At 45.5% G+C, this 27953-nt stretch overlaps 1 protein-coding gene across 2 annotated transcripts in view; it reads left to right on the forward strand.

The window, feature by feature from the left end:
• The window catches only part of SEC24D (SEC24 homolog D, COPII coat complex component), a 102753-nt gene that overhangs the window by 38657 nt on the left and 36143 nt on the right, over positions 1–27953 (forward strand). For both annotated transcript variants that reach the window (XM_038769146.1, XM_038769147.1), the window contains one exon: positions 25439–25577. In XM_038769146.1, the coding sequence (XP_038625074.1) occupies positions 25439–25577 (139 nt within the window). The remainder of the gene's footprint in view (positions 1–25438; positions 25578–27953) is intronic.

Raw genomic sequence — 27953 nt, forward strand, 5'->3', positions numbered from 1 at the left:
TGCCTATATGATAGATCTCATGTCTTCTCCAATCAAATGAATTTTCCTCTTCAGGGATATCCTGATTTGGATGATATATGAAAAGCATTTGTGTAGTATAATTTTTTAGAACATGGTTTCATTGTTTGACAGAACTCTGTCTTATCACAGTACACTGTGTTAGCAACAGGTTATAAAAATAAACCAAGCTCCAGTCCTTTCTGATCACTCATCAGGCCCTATCTACATTTGTTTTGAGAGATATGAATATTTTTAGGGACAGAATATATCATTATTGCTTGACATTTAATACCTTTGGGGCAAATTTTTATGTACTGCATTTTGAAAACCCAACTAACCAGTTTCAAGTAATTATCAGTCAAATACGAAGGAGCACATCCGTCGCTTCAGTTTTGCACTGTTTTCTATCACAAGTCATATTTTGTATTTGCTTTTTTGATTTTCTCTGTTTTGATCCCCTTTCTTTGAAGAGGCGGTAGTGAAAATGTCACAGTATATGGTTCAGAATTATTCAGAATTCAGTCCTCTAGACAGTTTGCTTTTCCTCTAGACTGTAAACTCATTGTGGACAAGGAATGTATCTACCAACTCTGTTGCAGTGTACTCTCCCAAGTGCTCATTACAGTGTTCTGCACACAGTGCTCAATAAATACCATTGACGATGTTGAGTAAATGCTCAACTGATTTCCTCCAGGACTTTCCGGGAGCTAGGAAGGATGGCTCAATTTCATTTTTGGTTTTTAGTTCTTTTTAATGGGAATCCTTCCATATTTTGTGAGCTCATGTGCCTAATTGCAAGTGTACCTAAATGACTGCACCTGTGAAGCAGAGGACAACTTTAGCTGGGTTATTTGTAGTCAGACTTGGGTACATACACATAAAGTCTTGGCATTTGAGGTGTACAAGAAAGGGGAAAAGAAATGTCAGGAAAGTAATCATAAAACCGTACCAGCCCAACTTGATGGGAAAAAAATGTATAGCAATAAAGTAAGGGATAAACTTGGGAGCCAGTCATGGCAGCGAAAGATAGCAAAAAGGTACCAAAAGTCAATAAAATAGGAGCTGAAAGGAAAATCATATAAACCGAAAGAAAGGAGAGCCAGAGGAAAGTCAAGATGGAGTGTGATGATTCATAGATAAAAGGAAAAGGAAGGGAAAGAATCAGTTATATTTGTTGAGCATTTACTCTGTGCAGAGCACTGTACTAAGCACTTGGGAGAATACAGTAGAATTAGTAAGCACAAACCCTGCCCTTAAGCAGCTTGCAGTGTAACAGGGGAAGAAAATGGAAAGGGGACTGTGGAAAGAGAGATGTGAAGAATTAACTAGTTCAGCCTAATGCTTCAAGCTCAAAAGGTGAGGGAGAAGGGAAAGGGGTGGAAAAAGGTTGAGAAGAGGGGGAGATAAAAGGGAGGGAGAAGAATAAGGAGATATTGCCTACTGGAGTTAGCCTCTACTTTTCAAATTCAATTAGCCAGTCAGTCATTTCCCACATAATAGGAATGATGAGTATTTTTTAAGTGCCTGACAAATACTAGGTACTGTGTTAAGCACTGAGGAAAAATACACAATTGAGGGAGTCATCCGGGAATTTCAAGGGGAAAAGAGACTGCCGACATGTAAAAGTAGAACTGGAACAGTAAAAGCACAAAAACAACCTAAAAGAGGAGGACATTGCTAAACACAATAAGAGCAACAGGGCAGCGTGGCTGGAGATGTGGAATTTCAGGCTCTTCCCAGCTCAGGGTCCGAGAGTCACAGACACAGCCTTCCCATAGTTGTGAAAGTTGAGAAGGCCTCAAGCTGTGGCTGATAGCTCATCCTGTCCAGACTGGAGCAGGAGCTCACGGGAAATTCTGTTGGGATGGGGGTCAGGCAGCCTGTTACAAGTTTTGGGATTTTTAATGCGGTTTGTGGACACATTATTTAACTCAGTCACTGGAATTTCCCAGCAATTCTCCCACAGAAACCTTCGTTGGCTTTATGAACTTCGTTGATTTCTAGTCCTCAGAGCAACTGAAGATACATTTCAAATTCTCAGGATCATCAGGTTCTGCCAGAGATACTAGCTGATTTATTTATTTATTTTTTTAGGCATCAGATTGCCCAAGGATTTTCTTTCTTCTACAAAGGAAAGCCTTTGTAGATAGGATCTTAAGCAATTATAAGAGGTCGTTCCAAGAAATAGGAGCAATTAAACCAAGTTTTCCACTGAAGGTACAGTGTGGTGAGGACGACACTGAAAAGCAGCACAGCCTAGTGGATAGAGCATTGGCCTGGGTGTCAGAAAGACCTGGTTTCTAATCCTGGCTCCGTCACTAGACTGCTGTGTGACCTTGGGCAAGTCACTACACTTTTTCTGCGCCTCAGTTACCTCATCTGTAAAATGGGGTTAAGGATGTGAGCCCCACATGGGACTCCAATCTAATTAGCTTGTATCTATTCCATTGCTTAACCTGCTTAATACCTTTCATTCATTCATTCATTCATTCATTCATTCATTCATTCATTCATTCAGTCGTATTTATTGAGTGCTTACTGTGTGCAGAGCACTGTACTAAGCACTTGGGAAGTACAAGTTGGCAAAATATAGAGGCGGTCCCTACCCAACAAGGGGCTTACAGTCTGGAAGGGGGAGACAGACAACAAAACAAAACATGTGGACAGGTGTCAAGTCATCAAAATAAATAGAAAGAAAGCTAGATGCACATCATTAACAAAATGAATAGAATAGTAAATACATACAAGTAAAATAGAGTAATAAATCTGTACAAACATATATACAGGTGCTGTGGGGAGGGGAAGGAGGTAGGGCAGGGGGGATGGGGAGGAGGAGAGGAAAAAGGGGGCTCCATCTGGGAAGGCCTCTTGGAGGAGGTGAGCTCTCAGTAGGGCTTTGAAGGGAGGAAGAAAGCTAGCTTGGTGGATGTGTGGAGGGAGGGCATTCCAGGCCCGGGGGATGACGTGGGCCGGGGGTCGATGGCGGGACAGGCGAGAATGAGGCCCGGTGAGGAGGTTAGCGACAGAGGAGCAGAGGGTGCGGGCTGGGCTGGAGAAGGAGATGAGAGGTGAGGTAGGAGGGGGCGAGGTGATGGACAGCCTTGAAGCCGAGAGTGAGGAGTTTTTGCTTGATGCGTAGGTTTGTTTTTTTTTTTAGTGGCATTTATTAAGCGCTTACTGTGTGCAAAGCACATAGTTCTAAGCGCTTGGCAGCCACTGGAGAGTTTTGAGGAGCCCAGAGCTCAGAGCGCCCAGAGCGTTTCTGCACAAAGATGATCCGGGCAGCAGGGTGAAGTATAGACTGAAGTGGGGAGAGACAGGTGAATGAGAGATGAGAGAGGAGGTATGCTTAATATCTGGCACGTAGAAAGTGCTTAACAAATACCATTAAAAAAAAAAGACCATGTGGAAAATGAATGCATTTGACAGTACTCTTTTCCGCCTCCATTTGGATAGCTGTTTGTCCAGTTTTATATTCATCAGTCCCGTTTTCAACCATCCTTGATCTGGTCTGTCACTGGACCCTTTCCTGTCCTTTGGTAAAATTTTCAGCTCCAAGCCTCCCTCCGCCCTAGAGTTCCACAGCTCCATCACGGCCCTGGATTTTATCCCGACGCAGGGGAATTTAGTGAGTCTGGAGCAAAATCCCTCTGGAGTTTCATTCTAGAATTGGCCACGTGCGAGTTTATTTCTAAAAATGGCACTTGTGACATCATGGCGCGTCACTGGATGTCTGGCATTATGGTGCTGAGGAGCTCCTTCCCACAGGTAGCTAGAACTGACAGTTGTCACATTCTTTATGAAACACCCTAATGTGTACTGAGGTAAAAATTCATTTAGGCAAATCCCACCCCCGTGCAGAAGAATTTGTTTTTCCTTGCATTTTTAATAAAACAAAACTAAATAGCAAACTCATCCAAAGTGCCTAAAGTTTGCACTGGGACATGTAGCCTTCATTTATAGCATTTGCAATACGTAACTGCTATAATTTTTTTGTCTTGGGTGCTGCCACTATACCATCATTATAGAAATGGTTCATTAAGGTCTCACAAAGGATTTACATCCCTCTAGTTGAGTTTTTTTTTAATTGAGATTATTAAAGATATGAAACAAATCCTGGGTGGCTTTTTTTTTTCCATTTTCCCCAAGTGAAACCAATCTTTCTGTCTAAAATCTCAACTTAATGAATCAATTTAAAAATCTCAATTTAATGGTAGTAGCATTTATTGAGTGCCTCTTTGGTGTACCTCATTTGGTGTGCCTCACTGTACCAGACACTTGGGAAATAAAGAATAATGAAGTGGCACGTTCCCTGACCACAAGCAATTTAGGTTTAGCAGGGAAAAGTAAAATTCATTTTCACAGAAAAATTCACCCAGGCTAGAAGTTTATATTGGTGAGTGTTAAGATGCTAGGAATAAGGGCTTTGTACACCATTCAGTATATAAAGTTACCTTAGAAACTGAGTCATGCCCCTTAAGGCTTACTTTGTGTCCCGGTTTGCACAGTGTAATGTAGTTTAATTTATGTGGTTGCTATGATCAACTTGGCAACTAAAGAAGAACAGAACCTTCTCCCCTTTTAGAACTACAACATGTTGTAGCACTCCAAGTGCCATCCAGGGAAATTCACATTTGTCAGGCAGAGGCTGTTCAAAGTCTATTTTAAGGTACGTGTACTGGGGGTATTTGCTTAGCCACCAAAATTATACATTTCAAACACTCAATGCTTTTACTAAGGAGTGCTAATTTCAAGATCCTGCGGAGGGCCAACATTTTGGGTCATAAATCAATCTTGGAAATGGGTTCTTGGATCCCAGTGGAATAATTTAGAGGGGAGTTGGAGGTGAGAGAAACCAGGTTTCTTAGAGCTTTGGCAACTTAGAAACTGGAAATGTTTGGAGCCAGAGGGTATGTAGAACAAAAGTGGAAAGTAGCAAGCCAGAAGCCACTTCGGTGGGTTCGTACCAGCCTCTCCTCTTTGTTCTCAAGCACTTAAACCAGTGCTCTGGATGTAAAAGGTGCTCAATAAATACCTTTGATTGATTCTCCATTTTCATTCCCCATGACTCTTGCTCTAAATGGAGAGAGTTTTTCAGGTTGAGGAGAGGTACAGAAATCTCTCTGTGAGGTTTATGCCTCCCAAAAGTCTATGAGCCTGTTGTTGGGTAGGGACTGTCTCTATATGTTGCCAACTTGTACTTCCCAAGCGCTTAGTACAGTGCTCTGCACGCAGTAAGCGTTCAATCAAGCGCTTAGTACAGTGCTCTGCACACAGTAAGCGCTCAATAAATACGATTGAATGAATGAATGAATTTAAGTGCTGTGAAACCAGACTGTCATGCCTGGTGTTCCCCATGAAGTCAGGACATACAGTAGTGATAGGGCTAGTATGAATATATCAAAAAGTCAGTGTCCCGGATCTCCTTGAAGGCTCAGAAAAGCTACCACGTCCAGGCCATTTTCTTCTCAGAGTCTCCAGGTGGGAAAATGCACCTTCAGGGTGTAAAGAGAGCCCAGGATGTCTGAATCGCCAGTGACTGTGACATTTTTATTGGTGATGGACGAGGCCCTGGGCCCTTTTTAAGACAGAAGGCCTCAGGGAGGGCCACATTTCTGAGGGTTCAGCAGTCACTTTCTGGGGTGTCGAGTAGGGAAAGGGAGAAATGGAAGGAGAGAGACATGTTCACAAGTAGGACACCCCTGGTTTAGTCCCATGATCCCCAGCTACATTCAGTCTCCGGGACCCCCCGGCTTCTAAGGACAGTCTAGAGGTCGTCTCTAGACTGTGAGCCCTCTCTGGGCAGGGAATGTGTCTGTTTATTGTTATATTGCATTCTCCCAAGCGCTTAGTAAGTGCTCAGCACACAGTAAGCACTCAATAAATGCGATTGAATGAACTGAATGAATGGCAGCCAAGAGGGGCTGATGCCCTGTTCTGTCGCCCTCTGATGACCCAATAATAATAATAATAATAATAATAATGGCATTTGTTAAGTGCTTACTATGTGCAAAGCACTGTTCTAAGTGCTGGGGGGGGATACAAGGTGATCAGGTTGTCCCACGTGGGGCTCACAGTCTTCATCCCCATTTTACAGATGAGGGAACTGAGGCTCCGAGAAGTTAAGTGACTTGCCCAAGGTCACACAGCAGACTTGTGGCGGAGCTATAGTAACAATAATAATAGTAATGGTACTTATTAAGAGCTTGTTATTTGCCAAGCACTGTTATAAGCACTGGGATAGATACAAGTTCATCAGGACGCAATCCCTGTCCCACATAGGGCTCACACTTTTAATCCCCATTTTACAGATGAGGTAACTGAGGCACAGAGAAGTGAAGTGACTTGCCCAAGGTCACACAGCATACAAGTTGCAGAGGTGGGATTAGAACCCAGGTCCTTTTGACTTGTAGGCCTGTACTCTTTCCTCTAGGCCATGCTGCTTCTGCAGAGCTCTTACAGGCCTGGCCCACTAGTTACAGTAGGCTGGGATGATTTCATTTTATTCCTATTTCTCACCCGAGAACAGCTCCAAGAGGGATCTCTGCATATCTGCCTCAGTTACCTCATCTGAAAAATGGGGATTAAAAACTGTGAGCCCCCCGTGGGACAACCTGATCACCTTGTGACCTCCCCAGCGCTTAAAACAGTGCTTTGCACATAGTAAGTGCTTATTAAATGCCATTAGTATTATTATTATTATTCTTATATCTGGAACAAATCCACCCCAGTTCCTAGTACAGTGCCTGGCACATAATAAGTGCTTAACAAATACTACAATTGTTATTATTAGTAGCAGTAGTAACATTGGTTGCTCATAACTACATGTAGTAGTTATCAATCAGATTTATTGAGCACTTACCCTGTGCAGAGCACTGTACTAAGCACTTGGGAGAACACAACTTAGCGATATAACAGACACGTTTTCTGCCCACGGTGAGTTTACAGTCTAGAGTTTTCACATTAAAAAATAAAACTCTTTTTTAGGAATACAGAATTTCAATTTTATTTGAGGCATTTTAAGCTGAGAGCTGCTTTTCATTTTAAGGAAAGGTACATGGTTATCTTTATAATAGATTTTGTAAGCTTCATTCAAATACTTTTATTATATGCATTTTTATAATGCTATGAAGTTGTGGAATGTTTTTTGGATATTGGGGCAGTATCCAGGATTTCACTATTTTCCTCTGAGCTAAATTGGCATTATCTTTATGATTTAAAAATCTGTCTCCCCCTGAAAACTGTAAACTCCTTGCGGGCAGGAATCACGTCTACCAACTCGGAACCAACAGGGCTCTGTACACAGCGCCCAGTAAATTGACTGATTAATTGGCATGTCCAGTCCAATTAGTTTAGGTAGATTCCCAAGAAGGTGAGTGATTGAGTTTGGATTAGAATCCAGAATTGCCAAGCTAGCACTCTTCCTTGTACGATTAAAGATGCTGTCATTCAAAGTTAAAACATAATGAAGATGTTTTACTTCTCAGATTGTTTTTTTTTTGTTTAATTGTATTGGTTAAGCATTTTCTGTGTGTCAAGCACTGTTCTAAGCGCTGGTAGATACAAGGTCATTGAATTGGACACAGTCCCTGTCCCACATGGGGCTCACGGTCTTAATCCCCATTTTACAAATGAGGGAATTGAGACACAGAGAAGTGAAGTGATTTGCCCAAGGAGGGCTCTGTAAGGTCCGTTTAGGGGCTGATGGCTGACCACCTTAGACTGGGTCACAAATATCAAATCAGGACAGCCGCTCTGACGACCACAGTTGGGAAAGGAATTTCTGATCTGGAAAAGTTCAGTAGCTTCCACCCTTCCCTTGTTTTCACTGTCTTTCCTTTTCATTGCTTCGTGAGGGGATTTGAATTTATGTGAGTGGGTTTCCCACAGAGATGATAGTAATAATAGTGGTATTTGCTCAGTGATGAGTTGTATATAGTGAAACAATTGGAATGTTAGCATTTCTTGCCAGAAGCACATTTGTATATATAGACGTACAAACACATATGTAGGATACAGGCATGGATGATAGCTGACAGAGAGAGGGCCGTCCTCAGGGTTCATAGGTGACTCCCCTGGCAGTGACACCGTGGTGGTATCATCATCATCATCAATCGTATTTACTGAGCGCTTACTATGTGCAGAGCACTGTACTAAGCGCTTGGGAAGTACAAATTGGCAACATATAGAGACAGTCCCTACCCAACAGTGGGCTCACAGTCTAAAAGGGGGAGACGGAGAACAAAACCAAACATACTAACAAAATAAAATAAATAGAATAGATATGTACAAATAAAATAAATAAATAAATAGAGTAAAAAAATATGTACAAACATATATACATGTATACAGGTGCTGTGGGGAAGGGAAGGAGGTAAGATGGGGATGGAGAGGGGGACGAGGGGGAGAGGAAGGAAGGGGCTCAGTCTGGGCCTCCTGGAGGAGGTGAGTATGTGTGTCCTTGCCACATAGTGGGACTGGAATGCAGTGTTGAAATTTAAAAAGATTTTGAACCAGAAATCCGGCGTTCCCTGCCACCAGCCCCCGAAAAGAAGCCAGGTTCACAGCGCAGGGCCTCGGGGGAGGAAAACCAGGGCCGGGAGTAGGGCAGGGCGGTGATTGCCATCTCCGTACCAGGTGGGAAGGAATGCCGCCGCTTTCCCGGCCAACCACCACCCGGCTGCCACTTTTCCCACCCCACCACACCTGTTCCGGGCCTTTTTCGTCCACTGGAGCTGAGTTCCGGCCTGTCCTGGCTGATTTCCAGCTCCAGTGTACTGTTCTTTGCTGCGCTATTATATTCCTCGCAGGGACTGGTACCCCGTCACCTGTCTCTCGTTGGGTCCCCGTCTCTTGAAACCTCTGTTCTCACCGCTGTAAACCAGACTGATCGGTCTTTGCTGCGGTCTCCCAGCTGTCCACACTGAGCCGTGGTGGTCATTGTGTCATTAGAGAAGCAGCGTGGCCTAGTGGATAGATCATGGGCCTGGGAATCAGGCAGTCATGGGTTTTAATCCCAGCTCCACCACTTGTCTGCTATGTGACCTTGGGCAAGTCACTTCTCTGTGCCTCAGTCGCCTCATCTGTAAAATGGGGATTGAGACGGTGAGCCCCAAGTGGCAGAGGGACTGTGTCCAACTGATTTGCTTGTATCCACCCCAGCACTTAGAACAGTGCTTGGCACATAGTAAGCGCTTAACAAATACCATAATTATCATTATCACTCCACGAGGATGTGTCTGGGGATTGGCAGAAAATCAGGGCTGATACTAGAGCTAATCTACCCAGCCACACTCCAGTGACCCTGCCTGAATTTGAGGGATGGATCCGGGTCTTAGTTTCCTTGTACTTCCCAAGTGCTTAGTACAGTGCTTTGCACACAGTAAGCGCTCAATAAATACGATTGATTGATTGATTGATTGATTTCCAATTCATTTGGGGGAAGGGAGCCTCCATGTGCTGGCAAACTTTACGCCACCTTTTCCCAACTTGAGTGGCTGCCTGGCACCAGCGTGGCCAGTTGGTGGGGGGAATCCATGGGCAAAAGCACGCTGCCTTTCTCCCTACACTAAATATCACATCAGTAATGGTATTCGTTAAGTGCTTACTGTGTGCCAAGCACTGTTCTAAGTGCTGGAGGGGATGGAGTAGATACAAAACAATTAGGTCAGATTCAGTTCTTGCCCCACAAGAGACTCACAGTCTAAGGGGGAACAGAGAACAATTATTTAATCCTCATTTTACAGATGAGAAAACTGAGGCACAAAGACTTGCCCGGTGTCAGGCAGCTGGCAAGTGGAAAAACCAGGATTGGAATCCAGGTCCTGTGACCCCTAGGCCCAGGGTCTTTCCAGTAGGCCACACCTCTCCTTGGCATCATCCTATATTTAAACAGACCAGTAAACTTTTGAACTGCTTAATAATTACGTTGCATCTGGGCCCAGGAGTTGAGGCCCATTTATCTAGGTCAGAGCTAACCGTCCAGTTTTCTCCGACGCCTGGCCACATTATTTAAAGGAACATGCCGGTGGCTTGGACTCTTTCTTTTTTGGGCTGGGATCCCCATATGAGACAGGGACTGTGCCTTCCCTGATTATCTTGTATGTGCCCATGCTCAGCTCATTAGCACTTAACAAACATCATCATTGTTATTATTATTATTACTGTTACCTGTTACTATTCAAGAGGGTGTAGTTTTTGGAAGTAAAATGACATAGACTTGGGCTATATAACAATTTTTAATGTGAAAAGAATGTATTCGTGTGGTCAGGGAGAACCGAGTCATCAAAGTTGTTTTCCATTTTTAATTGAAACCCCTAGGACCTGTCCCTGCCTGCATCACAGGGGCCACAAGAGGAGAGGGACCCAAGTGGAAAGAGGGAAAGTAGGAAAAGACAAAAGGCCAAGTACTTACGGCTGAAAAACCAGCCCAAACCCAGGCTGGAAAAGGCCTGGCCAGGCACAAGAGAAGCAGTTGGCCAGAGGCTAAATATGGGCCAGCAATGCAGTGCTCTTAATAAAAGAACAATAAGAATAATACTAATGCACAATTTCTGTGTCAAACTCTGTACTAAATGCTGGGGGGAACACAAGATATTCAGATGAAACATAAGCCCTTACCCACAAGGTCTAAAAATCTAAGAGTTAGGGTTGAGGGAGATATTACCCCCATTTTACAGTTAAGGAAACTGAGTTGTTTGGTACAGTTGTGATGGCCTGGACTTTACTCAAGAGAGTGAAGCTTTCAAAAATGAAATTAAATAGCTTTGTGCTTTATAAAATAACGGTGAAAAGAATGTGTCAGTGCTGTCACAACATTCCAGGATGAACTAGAACTCAGGTCTCCTGATTCCCAAATTCTTCTTTGCATAGTGCCCATTGGCAGTACAGGAATGTATCAATAGAAATGTAACGTGTAAAACTCTAGAAATAATCCTTCCACTATGTACTCTGCCCTGATCAGACCCTGGCTGGGATATTCTGTCCGGTTCTAGTCACTACACATTAAAAGAGGATGTATTGAAACTGGAGAAAGTCCATAACGTGTGACACAAAATCATCAATCGTATTTATTGAGCGCTTACTATGTGCAGAGCACTGTAAATGGCAGCTAGGCCAATCTCCTCCATCAGCCCGCAGATCTGCCTTCCCATTTAAGGCGGTGGAGGATTTCTCCATCCACCAGGAGCCATGGAGATGATTGGGGTGATTCCTGATGAAACCCCTCATGGCACCACAGGACACATATAAAATGATAATAACTGGGTGTGTGTCCTTTGACCTTAATAGCTCGGTCTGTGATGCAGCTATTATGTCTGAGTGTATATTTTGTGGCCAGCTCCTTCTGCGGGCTTTGTCGCATGGTCTCAGACTTAGCAAGCTTTCTCTGACTTAGTAATAATGACATTTATTGAGTACCTGCTGGGTACAGTATGCTTGACTAGGGTTTGGCATATGCATTGTAGTGTACACACACACACTCTCTCTCTCTCCCCCCCCTTTCCCTCTCCTCACTCCCCACCACCTCTTCAGTTTCTCCTTCTAGGAATGTGGTGTCAGCCTTGGGAGATGTGCTTTTCCGGCAATAGAACCAGGCGGTAGAAACTAAGTCAGGAGAGAACTGGATGGGCTTAAGCTCTACACTAATCCATTTGAAAAAAGTGAAATTCTCCAGGAAACAGCTAATTTTAAGTAGCATTGGTCAGTGATATTTACAAACACAAAAAATCCCAACCCAGGTTTTTGAGTTTGAGTTTGGTCTAAAGTGGGCCGGGGGAGGTGAGGTCGATGGGACTATGTCACTTGTGAGCATTGTGTTCACGCGTGCAAGAGTGTTCCTAGCAGTCTGGTTTGCAAATTCAGTGTGCATGTATCCATTCCTCACTGCCCTCCTTGTGGTCTTGCCCTCCAGAAGCCCAGAGCTGGCTTTGACTGGACAAAGAACTTAGGAACATTAGAGGAGTCTACCCAGCAGTCATTCGTTCGATCGGTCAATCAGTGATATTTATTGAGCGCTTACTGTGTGTAGAGCACCACATTAGGCCTTTTTTTAATGGTATTTGTTAAGAGCTTAATATGTGCCAGGCACCGGACTAAGCACTGGGGTAGGTACGAGCTCATCGGGTTGGACACACATGGGACCTGCAGTCTTAATCCCCATTTCACAGATGAGGGAACTGAGGCACAGAGAAGTGAAGTGAATTGCTCACGGTCACACAGCTGACAAGTGGCAGAGCCGGGACTAGAACCCAGGTCCTTCTGGTTCCCAGGCCTGCCCGTGTTCTGTGCACTGAACCACTCTGCCCATCCGAGCTCTTGGGATAGTACAAAGCAACAGAATTAGTAGCTATGTTTCCTGTCCACAAGGAGCTTAGTCTAGAAGGGGAGACGGGAGTTAAAATAAATTACGGATATATATATATATATATATCAGTGCTGTGGGTGGGGTGGATATCGAGTGCTTCAGGGGGCCTTCAGATCATTGAAAGTTCAAGTCATTGAACCTGGCTGTTAGCCAGGGCCAGCTGGGGGACGGGGATGTTGGTGGAGGATTTCAGCCCACCTGCCCTTTGCCGTTCCCACTGGCCCTGGGACTTTCCTCTTCTGCTTGCAAACTCCTGTTTGGGTTTTGTGGCAAGGCAGTTGCAGGGTGATTATCATCATCAATCGTATTTATTTCACAAAACAATTCTCAGGTTTTGATTGTTTCCAGGGCTCTCTGGCTATAACATCTCTCCTAAACTCTCAGTAGTAAAAGCTCAATAAATACCACTGATGAATTTCTCAATCTGGCCCATTCTGTCACTTAATTGATCTTTTTAGCCCACCACTAGCTTTTCAACAGTCAGTGAGTCGAATGTATTTATTTCATTCATTCATTCAATCGTATTTATTGGGCGCTTACTGTGTGCAGAGCACTTTACTAAGCGCTTGGGAAGTACAAATTGGCAACATATAGAGACAGTCCCTACCCAACATTCACAGTCTAAAATGTTCTTCAGTTGTGGTGGAAGAAGGGAGAGCATACATATACATATATTGAAATCTATTTCTTTAAATTAACATACGTCTCCCCCTCTCGACTGTGAGCTCATTATGGGTGAGGGGAAGTATCCACTAATTCTAATTATATTGTACTCTCCCAAGCACTTAGTGCATTGCTCTGCATGCAGTAAATGCTCAGTAAATACCATTGATTGACTGATTGAGCAGGGGAAATGTGGAAGGGATTGCTAGAGTAGAGGGGGACAGTGGACGTGTACAGTTGTAACTTCAAATGGGTTCTCCAGCGACAGGGATGGCTGTGCTTGGGGTTTTCCTATGCAATCGCTCTGAAACCTGACCTTCTTTCTCTCTCGGGCAAAACGGTTCAAATGTTTGACATTTAAGGGACAGTTGTCCAGCCTAGGTTCAGCATTATCATCTCGCCTCTGAGTTTTTGGATGCTTAATAGCAACGAATCCAAACCGCTGACCTTTTCCAAAGAGGATACAGTGTGTCGGGAGATCCAAAAAGCCATCAGCACTTCAGCCCTGGGAACAGTGAACAGTGTGCAGAGGAGCACATTTACAGAACTCTGGAAAAGCACCCGTGATTTTTTTTTCCAACTGCAAGGCCTACTACTAATAATAATAATTGTGGTATCTATTAAGCATTTACTATTTGCCAAGCACAGCACTAAGTTCTAGGGTAATTACAAAATAATCAGGTTGGACACAGTCCTTGTTCCCCACTAGACTGTAAGCTCGTTGTGGACAGGGAGTGTGTCTGTTTATTGTTGTACTCTCCCCAGTGCTTAGTATAGTGCTCGGCACGCAGTAAGCACCCAATAAATACGATTGAATGAATGAATGAATTAAATACATTTGACTCACTGACTCTGTTGAAAAGCTAGTGGTGGGCTAAAAAGATCAATTAAGTGACAGAATGGGCCAGACTGAGAAATTCATCAGTGGTATTTATTGAGCTTTTACTACTGAGAGTTTAGGAGAGATGTTATAGCCAGAGAGCCCTGGAAACAATCAAAACCTGAGAATTGTTTTGTGAAATGATTGACCTCGGCTTCCCTTTTGTACACACCTTTATAGTGTATTGCTACCCATGCTTTAGTTACTGTCGATTTAGTGTCTATTGTTCCTGCTAGATTCTAAACTCCTTGAGGGCAGGGATCATGTCCTCCAGTTTCCATCATACTTTCCCAAGTGCTTCGTATGAGGTTCTACCCATTGATTGATTGCTTGATATATTTAGGTACCCCTTTCTCTGACCATCCCTGCAGCAAAATAGGATAGTCAGGGGATGTTGTGGCAATGCATTGACTGCTATGAAATACCCTCAGTTCTGCCCAAAGTCTGTTATCATTCTGTGTTTGACTAGAGTACTGTCAGGGAACTTTTGTCCGGTAGCGCACAGCTTGGGCACAGGCGGCATGAAATTCCCTTATCGCTGTCTTCCGTGAGAACACAAAGAGGACTGGGTGGATCTGGGCTGTTAGGAAGCCAGGCTAGACGGAGGGAAAGTGGCCTGTCGTCCTCAGCCGGCCTTTCCCCTGTCCAATTCCCATTTGGCTCTTGTGTGTTTATGTCCGCATTGTGATCTGAGGCCTTGAGGCTCCCTGTCGCCCGGTTCCATGTCCCAGGCCCTGCACCAGACTTCACACTGACTGGGGAGGGGAACGCAAAGGTTCCGGAGCAATCAATCAATCAATCGCATTTATTGAGCGCTTACTGTGTGCAGAGCACTGTACTAAGCGCTTGGGAAGTACAAGTTGGCAAGTAGTGGGGGGTGAAGGGGCTCCCCCAGGAAAATGCAAAACCTACCCGCTTGCGCAAAATGGCACCTGTGATATCATCGTGCTGCATAGCGGGCCTCTCCTTGCCTGCTGTTGGGGGTTGCTGTAGGTGGCCGGTCTAAATCGATCTCCTTTTAAGTGCTTGAGGATCCTTTACAACTTTCTTGGCAACAGTGAGCTCTTGCAATACTCCTCCACCACCAAATAGGAAATCAATCAATCAGTCAATCAGTCCACAGTGTTTATTGAGTGCTTACTGTGTGCAGATCACTGTCCTTTAGACTGGAAGCTCCCTGTGGGCAAGGAATGGGTCTATCAGCTCTGTTCTGTTGCACTCTCCCAAGCACTCTGTTCAATGCTCTGCACCTAGGCAGTGCTCAGTAAATACAATCAGTCCATAGTACTACTACTAATAATAATGTTGGTATTTGTTAAGCGCTTACTATATGCAAAGCACTGTTCTAAGCGCTGGGGGGAATACAAGGAGATGAGGTTGTCCCATGTGGGGCTCACAGTCTTAATCCCCATTTTACAGATGAGGGAACTGAGGCACAGAGAAGTGAAGTGACTTGCCCAAGGTCACACAGCAGACATGTGGGGGAGGCGGGACTCGAACCCATGGCCGGTGACTCCCAAGCCCGCGCGCTCTTTCCACTGAGTCACGCTGCTTCGCTCTTGGGAGAATAAAATAGAGTTGATAGACACAATCCCTGCTCATAGGAGTTTACAACTATTAGGTTCCACGTTTTTCTGCCTCTCTTTAAAATCAGGATACACGTGGTCATGAAGTTTTCGCCGCTCAAAAAATATATTCTGAATTCTTCAGTAATCTTCCTGCTATATCAACACGTTGACTCAGCCCATCTTTTCATTCGACCGAAATCTTGGTCTTGGTGGATTTGTGCGAATCACAAGCACACCGAAACATGAACGTTGGGTGAGCCAGTCTTGTTTAAAACTAAAACGTGATTTACTGGAGTATCTAAATCTGAGTACATTTTTATATCTTTTAAGATATTTTAATAAAGCCAAGAAATCACAAGAACCTATTTTTAAAGAGACTCACGTCAGCACAACCAGACTTAAAAAAATTCCCCACCCCAACCTTTGCACAGCAATTGTACGTCAGGGTCACTGAATGTTTTAGATCCAATTTCTCACAACAGGTGGTTAGCCATGGTGTGACAAAAATCTTCATACAGATATAAAGACAGTTTCAAGCACAGATTGCATTTTTCTCAGGTAAAAAATAAAAAGCCCACTGATGGAAATTTGGCTTCTAGTTATAATTATGGTATTTTAGGTGCTTGCTATGTGTCCAACACTCTTCTAAACACTAAGGCAAATGCAACTTAACCAGTTTAGGCACAGTGACTGTCCCACGTGGGACTCACAACCAAATTCAGTGTGTTTGCCCTTAAATATAACCGTCCCTGAGATCTGTACATCTCTTTTTATTATTAGCATAAATTATTAGCGTAAATCCTGGCATGGCTTAAGTCAAGTGGCAATTTACGGAATGTTATAGCTCATGCCATTTTTACATAGATGCAGAGAGAAGGGATTGGAAAATGCGTCCTCTCAGCTGTCACCGTTTTCTACCCAAGAGAACTCTGAGTGTTGGGTTTCAGATTTGGTACGTGGCAACTTTAATCCCCTCCTGGATTTTGAAAATTAACAGGGTGATGCTTTCTGAAATCACATATCCACCGCACATTTGTTCGTACTGACAAGCTGTTGGCTTGCTCCGAAAATCTATTAATGACCGGAGCTTACCCGTCTGCTTAAAAAAGAAAAATCAACATTTCCAGTAGTCCTTTAGCCAATCCAGAAGGGTGTTTTAGTGATAATAAGAAACTCAAAAAGTTGAAATCCCAAATCGGGAGGATTGTTCTCCCATAAGCATGGTGTAGTCTGATTTTAGTTCATTTTAATCTCGCTTTTTAAAATGTTTTTTTGTCAACATTTCTCACTGTTATATTGTAAATAATGTTATAGTTTGTGCCAGATGGTCACACCCCCAGACAATAGTAGTAAGAGTAATGGTATTTGAACACCTCCTGTAGTAAGCACTTGGGAAATACAACACAAGGGTAAGGCATTCCTTACCCACAAGGATCTTATGCTTGCAATAATAACCTTACTCCAAGCCTCTGCAATCCTTGGCATTGGATAATTTCAGCACATTCATTCATTCATTCGTATTATTGAGCACTTACTGTGTGCAGAGCATCCTCTTTGCTGTAAGGTCCTCTAGACTGGAAGCTTATTGTCGGCAGGGGAACATGCCTACCAACTCTGTTGTACTGTACTCTCCCAAGTGCGTAGTACAGTGAGGTGCACACAGTCAGGGCTCAATAAATGTGACTATTTGATTAAAACTAGATATTAAGCAAAAATCCAGCATTGTTTTGGCCTTGCTTTGCATTGGAGATAGAGAAAACTGCTTATGTAGGAAAGCTAGTGCCCTAAATTGTTTGGGGATTTTACTAGGGACAAATAGTAAATAAAGCTCACTGTGGTCAGGAACATATCTACCAACTCTGTCGAATTATACTTCTCCCAAGTGCTTAGTACAGTGCTCTACATTACAGTGCTCAATAAAGCTAACCAAAAGATTGAAAATAAGTAGTAAGCAAAAATCCTACCACTATTTTCACCTTGTTTTGCCTGGGAGATAAGCAGACTGTAGACTTTAAGCTCATCATGGGCAGGGAACATGTCTGCTTAGTACATGTTAGCGCTTAGTAATTACTCTGTGCATAGTAAGTGCTCAATAAATGCCACTGATTAATTGATTGATTGAAAAAAAAAGGACTTATGTAGGAAAACCACTGCCCAGATAGTTCAGGGATTTGCCAGGGACAAATAGTAAATCTTCGAAAGAATCAGGATTTGAGCCCAAGTTTTGACTCCAGGTCAAACCTACGGCTGTCAGCATGGGTGGTCTATACTGATTGATGGTTTTTTTTTTCTCAAGCCACGGCCTGCAAGGGCATTCACTATTGCCCTAGAAATATCAAAGAGCACTAACCCCTTTAAAAAAGTAAATGTGGAATTAAGGTTCCATTAAAGAGGAGCATCATCAGCACAACCATATGTTGGGGGCTTGAATGCTCGGTAATTATGGGATCCCATAATTACCAAGAGAAGCAGCCTGGCTCAGTGGAAAGAGCACGGGCTTTGGAGTCAGAGGTCATGGGTTCAAATTCCGGCTCCGCCAGTTGTCGGTTGCGTGACTTTGGGCAAGTCACTTAACTTCTCTGTACTTCCCAAGCGCTTAGGACAGTGCTCTGCACACAGTAAGCGCTCAATAAATACAATTGATTGATTGATTCTCTGTGCCTCAGTTACCTCATCTTTAAAATGGGGATGAAGACTGTGAGCCCCCCCCCGCTGTGGGACAACCTGATCATCTTGTAACCTCCCCAGTGCTCAGAACAGGGCTTTGCACATAGTAAAGCGCTTAATAAATGCCATCATTATTATCAATCCATTCTCTACCGCAGAGTCTTTCCCGTTTGACTTCCCTTCACGTGGGTTTCTGCAGGAAAATAATAATAATAATGATGGCATTTATTAAGCGCTTACTATGTGCAAAGCACTGTTCTAAGCACTGGGGAGGTTACAAGGTGATCAGGTTGTCCCACGGAGGAAAATTCCAGATCAGTTGAATTAATAATGCAAGGCGGCCATTTAGCAAGGTGTTAGTGAGTTGCACTAATTGATGGTGGAAGGGAGTCACCTTCTGCTTGTTAATTAACCTCAGGGGTGAGACTCAAAGGAGAGAGCTCAGTTGATTTTTTTTTTTTTGCTTGGATCCTTGATCATATAGCGCCCCCCGCAGGATCCAGTTCTGTAGTAGACTATTTCATTCATTCAGTCATCTATTTCCAACTATAGACATTCTATTCATTCAGTCATACTTATTGAACGCTCACTGTGTGCAGAACACTGTACTAAGCGCTTGGGAAGCACAAGTCGGCAACATATAGAGAGTGCCCTTGGCTTTGGGGTTCATTCATTCAGTCATCTATTTCCAGCTATAGACATCATATTCATTCAGTCGTATTTATTGAACGCTTACTGTGTGCAGAACACTGTACTAAGCGCTTGGGAAGCGCAAGTCGGCAACATATAGAGAGTGCCCTTGGCTTTGGGGTTGTCATCAATCTGTGGATCAGTGGCATTTATTGAGCGCTTACCGTGTGCAGAGCACTTTGCTATGCAGTTGGGAGAGGTCAGTACAGTGGGGTTGGTAGACACATTCCCTAACCACAGCGAGCTTGCAGTCAAGAGTCAATGTAACGTGACTTGGTAGCTTACCCCTTAAATGGGCAGCCAGCGCGGCTCAGTGGAAAGAGCCCGGGCTTTGGAGTCCGAGGTCATGGGTTCAAATCCTGGCTCCGCCAACTGTCAGCTGTGTGACTTTGGGCGAGTCACTTCTCTGTGCCTCAGTTCCCTCATCTGTAAAATGGGGATTAAAACTGTGAGCCCCCGTGGGACAGCCTAATCAACTTGCAACCTCCCCAGCGCTTAGAACAGTGCTTTGCACATAGTAAGCGCTTAACAAATACCATTATTATTATAATGGACTGAACCCATGCATGTGCATGCAATTCAAATCTCATACATCAATCGTCTTTCTCAGTTATTAAAAATCATCCTCTAGAAAGAATTCAATGACTTATGACTGGCTAAAAATGACGTGAAAGTATGTTCCTATTTTACCCCTATTTTTACTGAGGAGAGCTTTGTGTGCTTCATCCAGAGAGATTTTTTTTCCTCCGGGGAAATAGTGTTTCAGTGTGAAGTTACGAGCAACTTATGTCCTTTTTTATTATTTTGTAACTGTGATTATTTAATCATAGCAGATTAAAATAACATCACGTGGTTTGGGGAGTGCAGCGTGGCTCAGTGGAAAGAGCCTGGGCTTGGGAATCAGAGGCCATGGGTTCTAATCCCAGCTCTGCCGCTTGTCAGCTGTGTGACCTTGGGCATGTCACTTTACTTCTCTGTGCCTCAGTTACCTCATCTGTAAAATGGGGATGAAGACTGTGAACCCCACGTGGGACAACCTGATAATCTTGTATCCTCCCCAGCGCTTAGAACAGTGCTTTGCACATAGTAAGCACTTAATAAATGCCGTCATTATTATTGTAGGGAACCTTTTTACTTAATAGGATATGTGCCTGGGGATCTGAGGCGAGTGAATGATAAAGCTCAAAGAAGGCTAAAAGAAGTAACTGGATGACTACTTATTGATCTTAGTAAGAGGCCCTCAAGTCTGTCATCCCAGTTAGAATGTAAGTCCCTTGTGGGCAGGGAATAGTCCCCTACTACTGTGGTATTTTCCCATGAAGTGGATGTCAATCAGTGGTATTTATTGAACACTTATTATATGCAGAGCACTGTACTAAATGCTTGGGAGGGTACATTATAATAGAGTTGGTAGACACATTCCCTGCCCACAAGGAACTTACAGTCTAGACGAAGCTCAGTACAGCTGCGACAGCGGTCTGCTTTTCTTGTCTGTGTTTTAATGGTAAGTGTTAAGCGCTTACTAGCAGCCAGGCACTGAACCAAGCACTGGGACAGAGACAAGGTAATCAGGTAGGGCACAGTCCCCGTCCCACATCGGGCTCATAATCTTAATCCCCATTTTACCGATGAGGTAACTGAGGCAAAGAGAAGTTGAGTGACTTGCCCAGGGTCACACAGCAGACAGATGGCAGAGCCGGGATTAAAACCCAGGTCCTCTGACTCTCAGGTGAGCAAGGAGAGCAAGGTGGGGGGGGGGTGCACTTTCTTCAGTAAAGAGCATCCATCTTGTCCAGATCAATACCATTCCTTCTGGTGAGTGAGCCCCATCAAGCATGACAGAATTCCCCCCCCCAAAAAAAATTTAAAATAGGGTTGCCAGCGATCTACCTGGGCAGTGCAGAGGTCCAGAGTGAGTCGAGACTCTCCTGGAAAATCCTGGGATGAGGTTGGAGGGGGGTTGCCATCTTGCACAATCATGTCTCTCTCCCCCTCTAGACTGTAAGCTAGTTGTGGGCAGGGAACGTGTCTGCTAATTCTGTTTTATTGTGCTTAGTACAGTGGTCTGCACCTAGGAAGCGCTTAGCACAGTGGTCTGTACATAGTAAGCACTCATTAAATGTGACTGATTTGCACTTTCTCTGGAGGCGGAAAGGGTGAGCAGCACTAGCTGGTGTGAGTGGCCATCAATCCATCCACGGATGATATTTGAGTGTTTATTCCGTGCGGAACAGTGGACGAAGTGCTAGGGAGAGGGGACGGTAGAGTTAGTAGCCATGCTCCCTGCCCACATTCAAATAACCAGCCCTTCCCTAGACACCCTGAGATCCTTTCCCGACTGGTGTGGTGTCGCTAAGAATTGTTGTACTTGGAGAAAAGCGGAGGGTCCAGGGCCTCTGGGGGCAGGAAGATCGCCTTCCGGCGCTCATCTTTCTTCTTTCTTCTGTCTCTGCTGACTGCTGGTGCTCCCTTTCATGGATTCCTGCTCCTCCTCCGCACAAATCTCCCCCAGCCCTCATGTCCTGCTTTTCAGCTCACCCCCTCCTCCGCTGCCTCCCCTCTCTCCAGCCAGCCAGCCGGCCAGCCGGCCGGCCGGCCCCTTGCCTTCTCTCATTTCTGCAGCCATTAATAACTACAAACTCAAGCTGCTAAAGGAACGCAAAGAGCCTGTCCAAGGAGGGGGGAAAGCAAAAGTCGCCTCGACTCTCCCCTCCTGCCCTCCCCTCCCCGGGCCCTCAGCTGCTGCTCCCGGAAGGCTGAGGGGGCTGGCGGTCTCTGTCTGGAGAAAAGTGGGGAAAAGGACGAGAAATGAAGAAATCCGAACCTTCCGGCTCTGCAAGGGGGAACTGGGGGGATTGGCCAGAGAATAGGAAGTCTGTGAAAATTAACTGCCTCCCCCCCACCCCCCCCCCAAGCCTCCCTACCCTGACTCCTCTTCCTCAGACTTGACCTGGTCTTCCTTTCCCCTAGCAGGAGACTGTCTTCAGCTCCCAGATTCCAATTAACACGTTCTCTGGCTCTTGCTTTCTCCCTACCTGAAACTCTCCCTCCCCCAGAATCTCTCCCCCACTGGAATCTCCCCACCCCAGGCCTCTCCCCCCCAGATCTCTCCTTCTGTATCCTCTCCCCTTCAGACCTCTCTCCCCCAGTCTCTCTCCCCTGATCTCTCTCTCCCAGATATCTCTCTCTCCCCTTAGAATTATTTTTATTCCTCCAGATCTCTCACTTCCCCAGATCTTGCTCCCCCAGATCTCTCTCTGTCCCCCTAGAATTATTTCTCTCCCCCCAAATCTTTCTCTTTCCCCGTAGAATTATCTCTCTCCCTCCAAATCTCTCTTTCTCCTTCAATCTCCCCCCCCCATCCCATCTCTCCGCGTGCAGGAGACATGGTACTTTCTGTGTCATAAGGCTATAAGGGAAATGGGTCATGACCCCCAGTCTCCCCCATCATCATCAATCGTATTTATTGAGCGCTTACTATGTGCAGAGCACTGTACTAAGCGCTTGGGAAGTACAAATTGGCAACATATAGAGACAGTCCCTACCCAACAGTGGGCTCACAGTCTCCCAGCAGTCTCCCCTTTTCCATGTCTTTTATAAAAAAAAAAACAAAGCTGGCGCCAAACGCTATCATTCTGCTGCTTTTCTAGAAACACTAGCATTTGGGACACTGTGAAAACTTTGTGGTTTTGTAAATGAAATTAGATGTAAAGTTGAGAACCAGGGCTAACTCTTAAAGCTGGAGATGTTTGCACTGCTGAGCCACTTGAAACCATGAATCATGTTTAATGACTTCCAACTACTTTTCTGGGGAAGGGAAGGGGGCAGCTATAATCCTGACCTCTTTACCCCCTGGAGAAAACTTAGTTGGTTATGTTGAGAATGCTTTCGGGAAAAGTATCTGTGTCATGTGGCAGAAGAACAAAAAGAACAGTCAGCTTGATGTCCTAAACATCCCACCGAGTCATTTACACCTTCATAAAGATTATTGCTCCCTTTTTTATTTTTAAGTTTCGATCTCTCTTCTGCTCCCAATCTACGTCTCTCCTCAACCCCAGTCCCCCCAAGATCAGCTCTCCCTCTTCTAGACTGTGAGCCCGCTGTTGGGTAGGGACCGTCTCTATATGTTGCTGACTTGTACTTCCCAAGCGCTTAGTACAGTGCTCTGCACACAGTAAGTGCTCAATAAATACAATTGATTGATTGATTGATTCTCTGGGCCTCAGTTACCTCATCTGTAAAATGGGGATGAAGACTGTGAGCCCCCTGTGGGACAACCTGATCACCTTGTAACCTCCCCAGCACTTAGAACAGTGCTTTGCACATAGTAAGCGCATAATAAATGGCATCATTATTATTATGGGTTCTAATCCTGGCCCCGACACTTTCATTCATTCATTCAGTTGTATTTATTGAGCGCTTAACTGTGTGCAGAGCACTGTACTACTCTGCTTTGTGACCTTGGGCGAGTCACTTCACTTCTCTGGCCCTCAGTTCCCTCATCTGTAAAATGGGGATTAAGAGTATAAACACTATGTTGTATCTACTCCAGGGCTTAGAACAGTGCCTGGCACATAGTAAGCGCTTAACAAATACCATCATTATTACTACTATTTACTATTACTATTTACTACTATTACTATTACTACTATCCCAGCTCTGCCAGTTGTCAGCTGTGTGACTTTGGGCAAGTCACTTAACCTCTCTGTTCCTCAGTTACCTCACCTGGAAAATGGGGATGAAGACTGGTGAGCCCCATGTGGGACAACCTGATCACCTTGTATCCTCCCCAGTGCTTAGAACAGTGCTTTGCACATAGTAAGCGCTTAATAAATGCCATTATTATTATTATTATTATTTTGTCTGCCTCAGCTTCCAATCTGAATTTCCCCTGCTTTGTCTTGTCTGGGCTTCTCTCATAATAATAATAGTAATAATAATGATGGCATTTATTAAGCGCTTACTATGTGCAAAGCACTGTTCTAAGCGCTGGGGAGGTTACAAGGTGATCAGGTTGTCCCACGGGGGGCTCAGAGTCTTAATCCCCATTTTACAGATGAGGTAACTGAGGCCCAGAGAGGTCAAGTGACTTGCCCAAGGTCACACAGCTGACATCATCATCATCAGTCATCATCATCATCATCAGCTAGGGCCTCAGTGGCATATCTCTCCACTGTTCTGGCCTCTCCCAGGCCTGCCATTGGAACCTACCCCACCCTCTTAGTCCCTCAGGCCACCCTAGACTCCCTTCCCTACCTGGACCCTAATCCTAGCTCTGCCTCTTGCCTGCTGTGTCATCTTGGGCAAGTCACTTCACTTCTCTGGGCCTTAGTTCCCTCATCTGTATAATGGGGATTGAGAGTGCAAGCCCCATGTGGGGCAAGGACTGTGTCCAATCTGATTAACTTGTGTCTACTCCAACACTTAGAACAGTGCTTGGCCCATAGTAAGCTCTTAACAAGTAGGGTAATTATTATTATTATTATTATTGCCCGCTGCTGTGGTTCAGTCATTCATTCAGTCATATTTATTGAGTGCTTACTGTGTGCAGAGCACTGTAGTGAGCGCTTGGCCACCGGGAGCTGTTGGGGCGCTGATGCAGAACTAACTCCGGTGGCCCAGCTGAGCTCGCATCGACCCCCAGCCCACGTCCTCCCCCAGGCCCGGAATGCCCCCAATACCTCTGCCCATCCGCCAAGCTAGCTCTCTTCCTCCCTTCAAGGCCCTACTGAGAGCTCACCTCCTCCAGGAGGCCTTCCCAGACTGAGCCCCTTCCTTCCTCTCCCCCTCATCCCCCTCTCCATCCCGCCATCTTACCTCCTTCCCTTCCCCACAGCACCTGTATATATGTATATATGTTTGTACATATTTATTACTCTATTTATTGTACTTGTACATATCTATTGTATTTATTTTATTTTGTTAGTACGTTTGGTTTTGTTCTCTGTCTCCCCCTTTTAGACTGTGAGCCCACTGTTGGGTAGGGACTGTCTCTATATGTTGCCAACTTGGTCTCCCCAAGCGCTTAGTACAGTGCTCTGCACACAGTAAGCGCTCAATAAATACGATTGATTGATTGATTGACACGACTGGCCCCAGTGGTACTGCAGCGGGAGAATACCTTTCCCCACCCAATCGGTTCTATTTATTGAGCACTTCTGGGGTGTAGAACACTGTACTAAGCAGTTGGGAGGATACGGTATAGTAGAGGCGGTAGACAGGCTCCTTGCCTGAGGTAGCTTACGGTTTTTCAGTCCTCCCATGGAATCGGTTCTGGGTTTTGCCCGCTTCCAGAGGGGAGCCACCCAGGCAAGGCAAAGTCTTTGGACTGCCCGCCCCCTCTCACCCACCCTAAGACCCCTGGAGAACTGTCAGAGGGGGATTGGCAGCGCTGATGCAGACTCCTGCCCAGCCCACAGAGCCGCCGGCGGGGAGGGCGGAGGAGGAGGATCTCTTCATGGGGCCAGCAGTCCCTACTCTGCTTTCCCATCACCATCACCACCACCACCACCACCGGCCGGAGACTTGGAGGCCCCAGCAGTCAGACCCAAGCAGAAACTGGCACAGCCAGCGGTTCTGACCATATCCCTTTTCCCTCCCGCACAGACTCCCCTCTACGTAGTCAACCACGGCGAGACGGGGCCAGTCCGCTGCAACAGGTGCAAAGCTTACATGTGTCCGTTCATGCAGTTCATCGAGGGAGGACGAAGATACCAGTGTGGATTCTGCAGCTGCGTGAACGATGGTGAGCCGGGGGAGCTGTGAGGCCACGGACACCGTCCGCCAGCCCGGGGCAGGCGCCCGGCCTGCTCGGCCTTCTGCTTCTGGGGCTGGAGTGTGAGGGTGGGACACGGGAGTAAGGGCACGAGCAAGGTGGTGGCCTGAGGCCCTTGCTGGCTGAGAAACCAAGGTGACCATGGAGCCAAAAAGACCCCAGCCTGGGTCTGGGGCCAAGGAGGGCGGCCCGAGGAGGGCCCGGGCCAAATTTCTGGCCAGTGCCAGCCACGGGGGCAGTGCCGGTCCAGTTGAGCCCCCAGCTTCACATCTGGCTCGCTTTGACCATGGCCCCCAACTCTAGGCAAACATACCCCTTAGGCTCCCCAACCCAACATTTGAAGGGAAGGTGTGAGCGGTACCTAAAAGGCCAGGCCTGAAAGGGCACAGGAGTATACCGGTGAGTGTGGTCGGCCAGTACAAGGGTGGAGGTGTGGGAGGGGAGAGGGAGCGGTTTGTGTGTGTGTGTACACAAATGTGAACACGCTGGTTTTTGAAGACCTCAAATAGCATCCTGAGACTTTACAAAGAGATCTGCCTTGACACTGTCAAAAGCAGGGTCACCTTTCCCATCCCTCTTCTCGTCCATTTTTTATTCCTGGGACACAAAGTGGGTTTAGCAGCATCTGACTGAATGCCCACTCAGGTGGGGCCCTGTACTATAATAATAATAATAGCATTTGTTAAGTGCTTACTATGTGCAAAGCACTGTTCTAAGCGCTGCAGAGGTTACAAGTTAATGAGGTTGTCCCGCGGGGGGCTCACAGTCTTAATCTCCATTTTACAGATGAGGGAACTGAGGCCCAGAGAAGTTAAGTGACTTGCCCAAAGCCACACAGCGGCGGAGCAGGGATTTGAACCCATGACCTCTGACTCCAAAGCCCAGGCTCTTTCCGCTGAGCCACGCTGCTTCTCTAGGCACTTGGGAAATACAGGATAAAGCAGTAACGTGTTCCCTGCTCACAGGGGGTATACTCTCTAATGGGAGAGACAAGCATTAAAAAAAAATCTCAGCCGAGTTGACCAGCTGGTGCTTCCAGAAGCTTTTTAAACAGACTCAGGGCTCCTCATTCATTCATTCAATCGTATTTATTGAGCGCTTACTGTGTGCAGAGCACTGTACTAAGCGCTTGGGAAGTACAAGTTGGCAACATATAGAGACGGTCCCTACCCAACTGCGGGCTCACCCCAAAGCCTTCCGCGGCCAGGCGTGGAAAGGCGGAGGCCTCTTTTTTCACGATCACCGTGATCAGTGGTAAATACTGGGTAAGAAATGATCAAAGCGTTATTAAGGTCACATCTCCTCCAAGAGGCCTTCCCCAATTAAGCCCTCTTTTCCCTGGCTCCCTCTCCCTTCTGCATCATCTATGCCCTTGGCTCTGTACCCTTTGGGCATTGGTAGGCACCCCACCCTCAGTCCCACAGCAATTATGTAATTATCTGTCATTCGTTTATATTAATGTCTCATTCCCACTCAAGACTGTAAGCTCTTTGTGGGCAGGGAACATGGTTACCAACTCTGTTGTAATCTCCCGAGAGCTTATTATGGGGCCCTGCTCATATGAAGCACCCGATAAATACCTTTGATAGGTTGATGGAAATTGCCGTGTCAAAGCAATTGAAAATGGATTCGGAGAAAAAGCAGTCCTGGAGAGTTGAAATTCAATTTTTAGCTTCCTTAGGTTTTTTCAACACTCCCCAAGGAGCCCATCACGCTCGCACCCTCCAAAGTATAAACCTTCTCATTTCTAAATGCCCCCAGGACTAGCATTGCATTAGTTAAAATAAATATGCCGTTTCCAGAGGCTCTTATGGCCAACACTATTAATCTTCGTGAGCCGGGGTTTAGCTTTCACTGGAGATACCATGCCATATTTGTTCATGGGAACAGCATGTGACTCATCAGGAAGTGTTCCTGCCCTTCTGGCGGCCTTCCACGTTGGGGTAGAACTAGCCCTCCTAGATAGTGGAGTCAAATTGGATTTCCTCAGCAGGAACACGGCGGTGAAATCCTTTCCCTAATACAGTCATTTTTCTAGCACCGAAGCCCAAACCTTGAAAGTCTCTAATGCCAACTCAGCTCAGCCAGAAGAATGATCGTTTTCCCCTCAGAGAAGTTGCTAGGGGGAGAATTAGGGAGTTTGTTTTAATATCCTACTCTCCTGGTTGGCCTACTGACAGTGGAAATAGTCTTCAAATCAGCATTTGAACAGTAAAACCACTTATATTCTCCAAAGGGACAGGGTGAGGGGAGAGCGATCCCCTTGGAGAATAGTGGTGACTGAAAATCTCTCCACCATTTGGTGTTTTTCATTCTATAACCTTTTGTCCCCGGTAGCTACTTAGA

The sequence above is a fragment of the Tachyglossus aculeatus genome, chromosome X5 (assembly GCF_015852505.1).
Source record: "Tachyglossus aculeatus isolate mTacAcu1 chromosome X5, mTacAcu1.pri, whole genome shotgun sequence".
Taxonomy (NCBI): domain Eukaryota; kingdom Metazoa; phylum Chordata; class Mammalia; order Monotremata; family Tachyglossidae; genus Tachyglossus; species Tachyglossus aculeatus.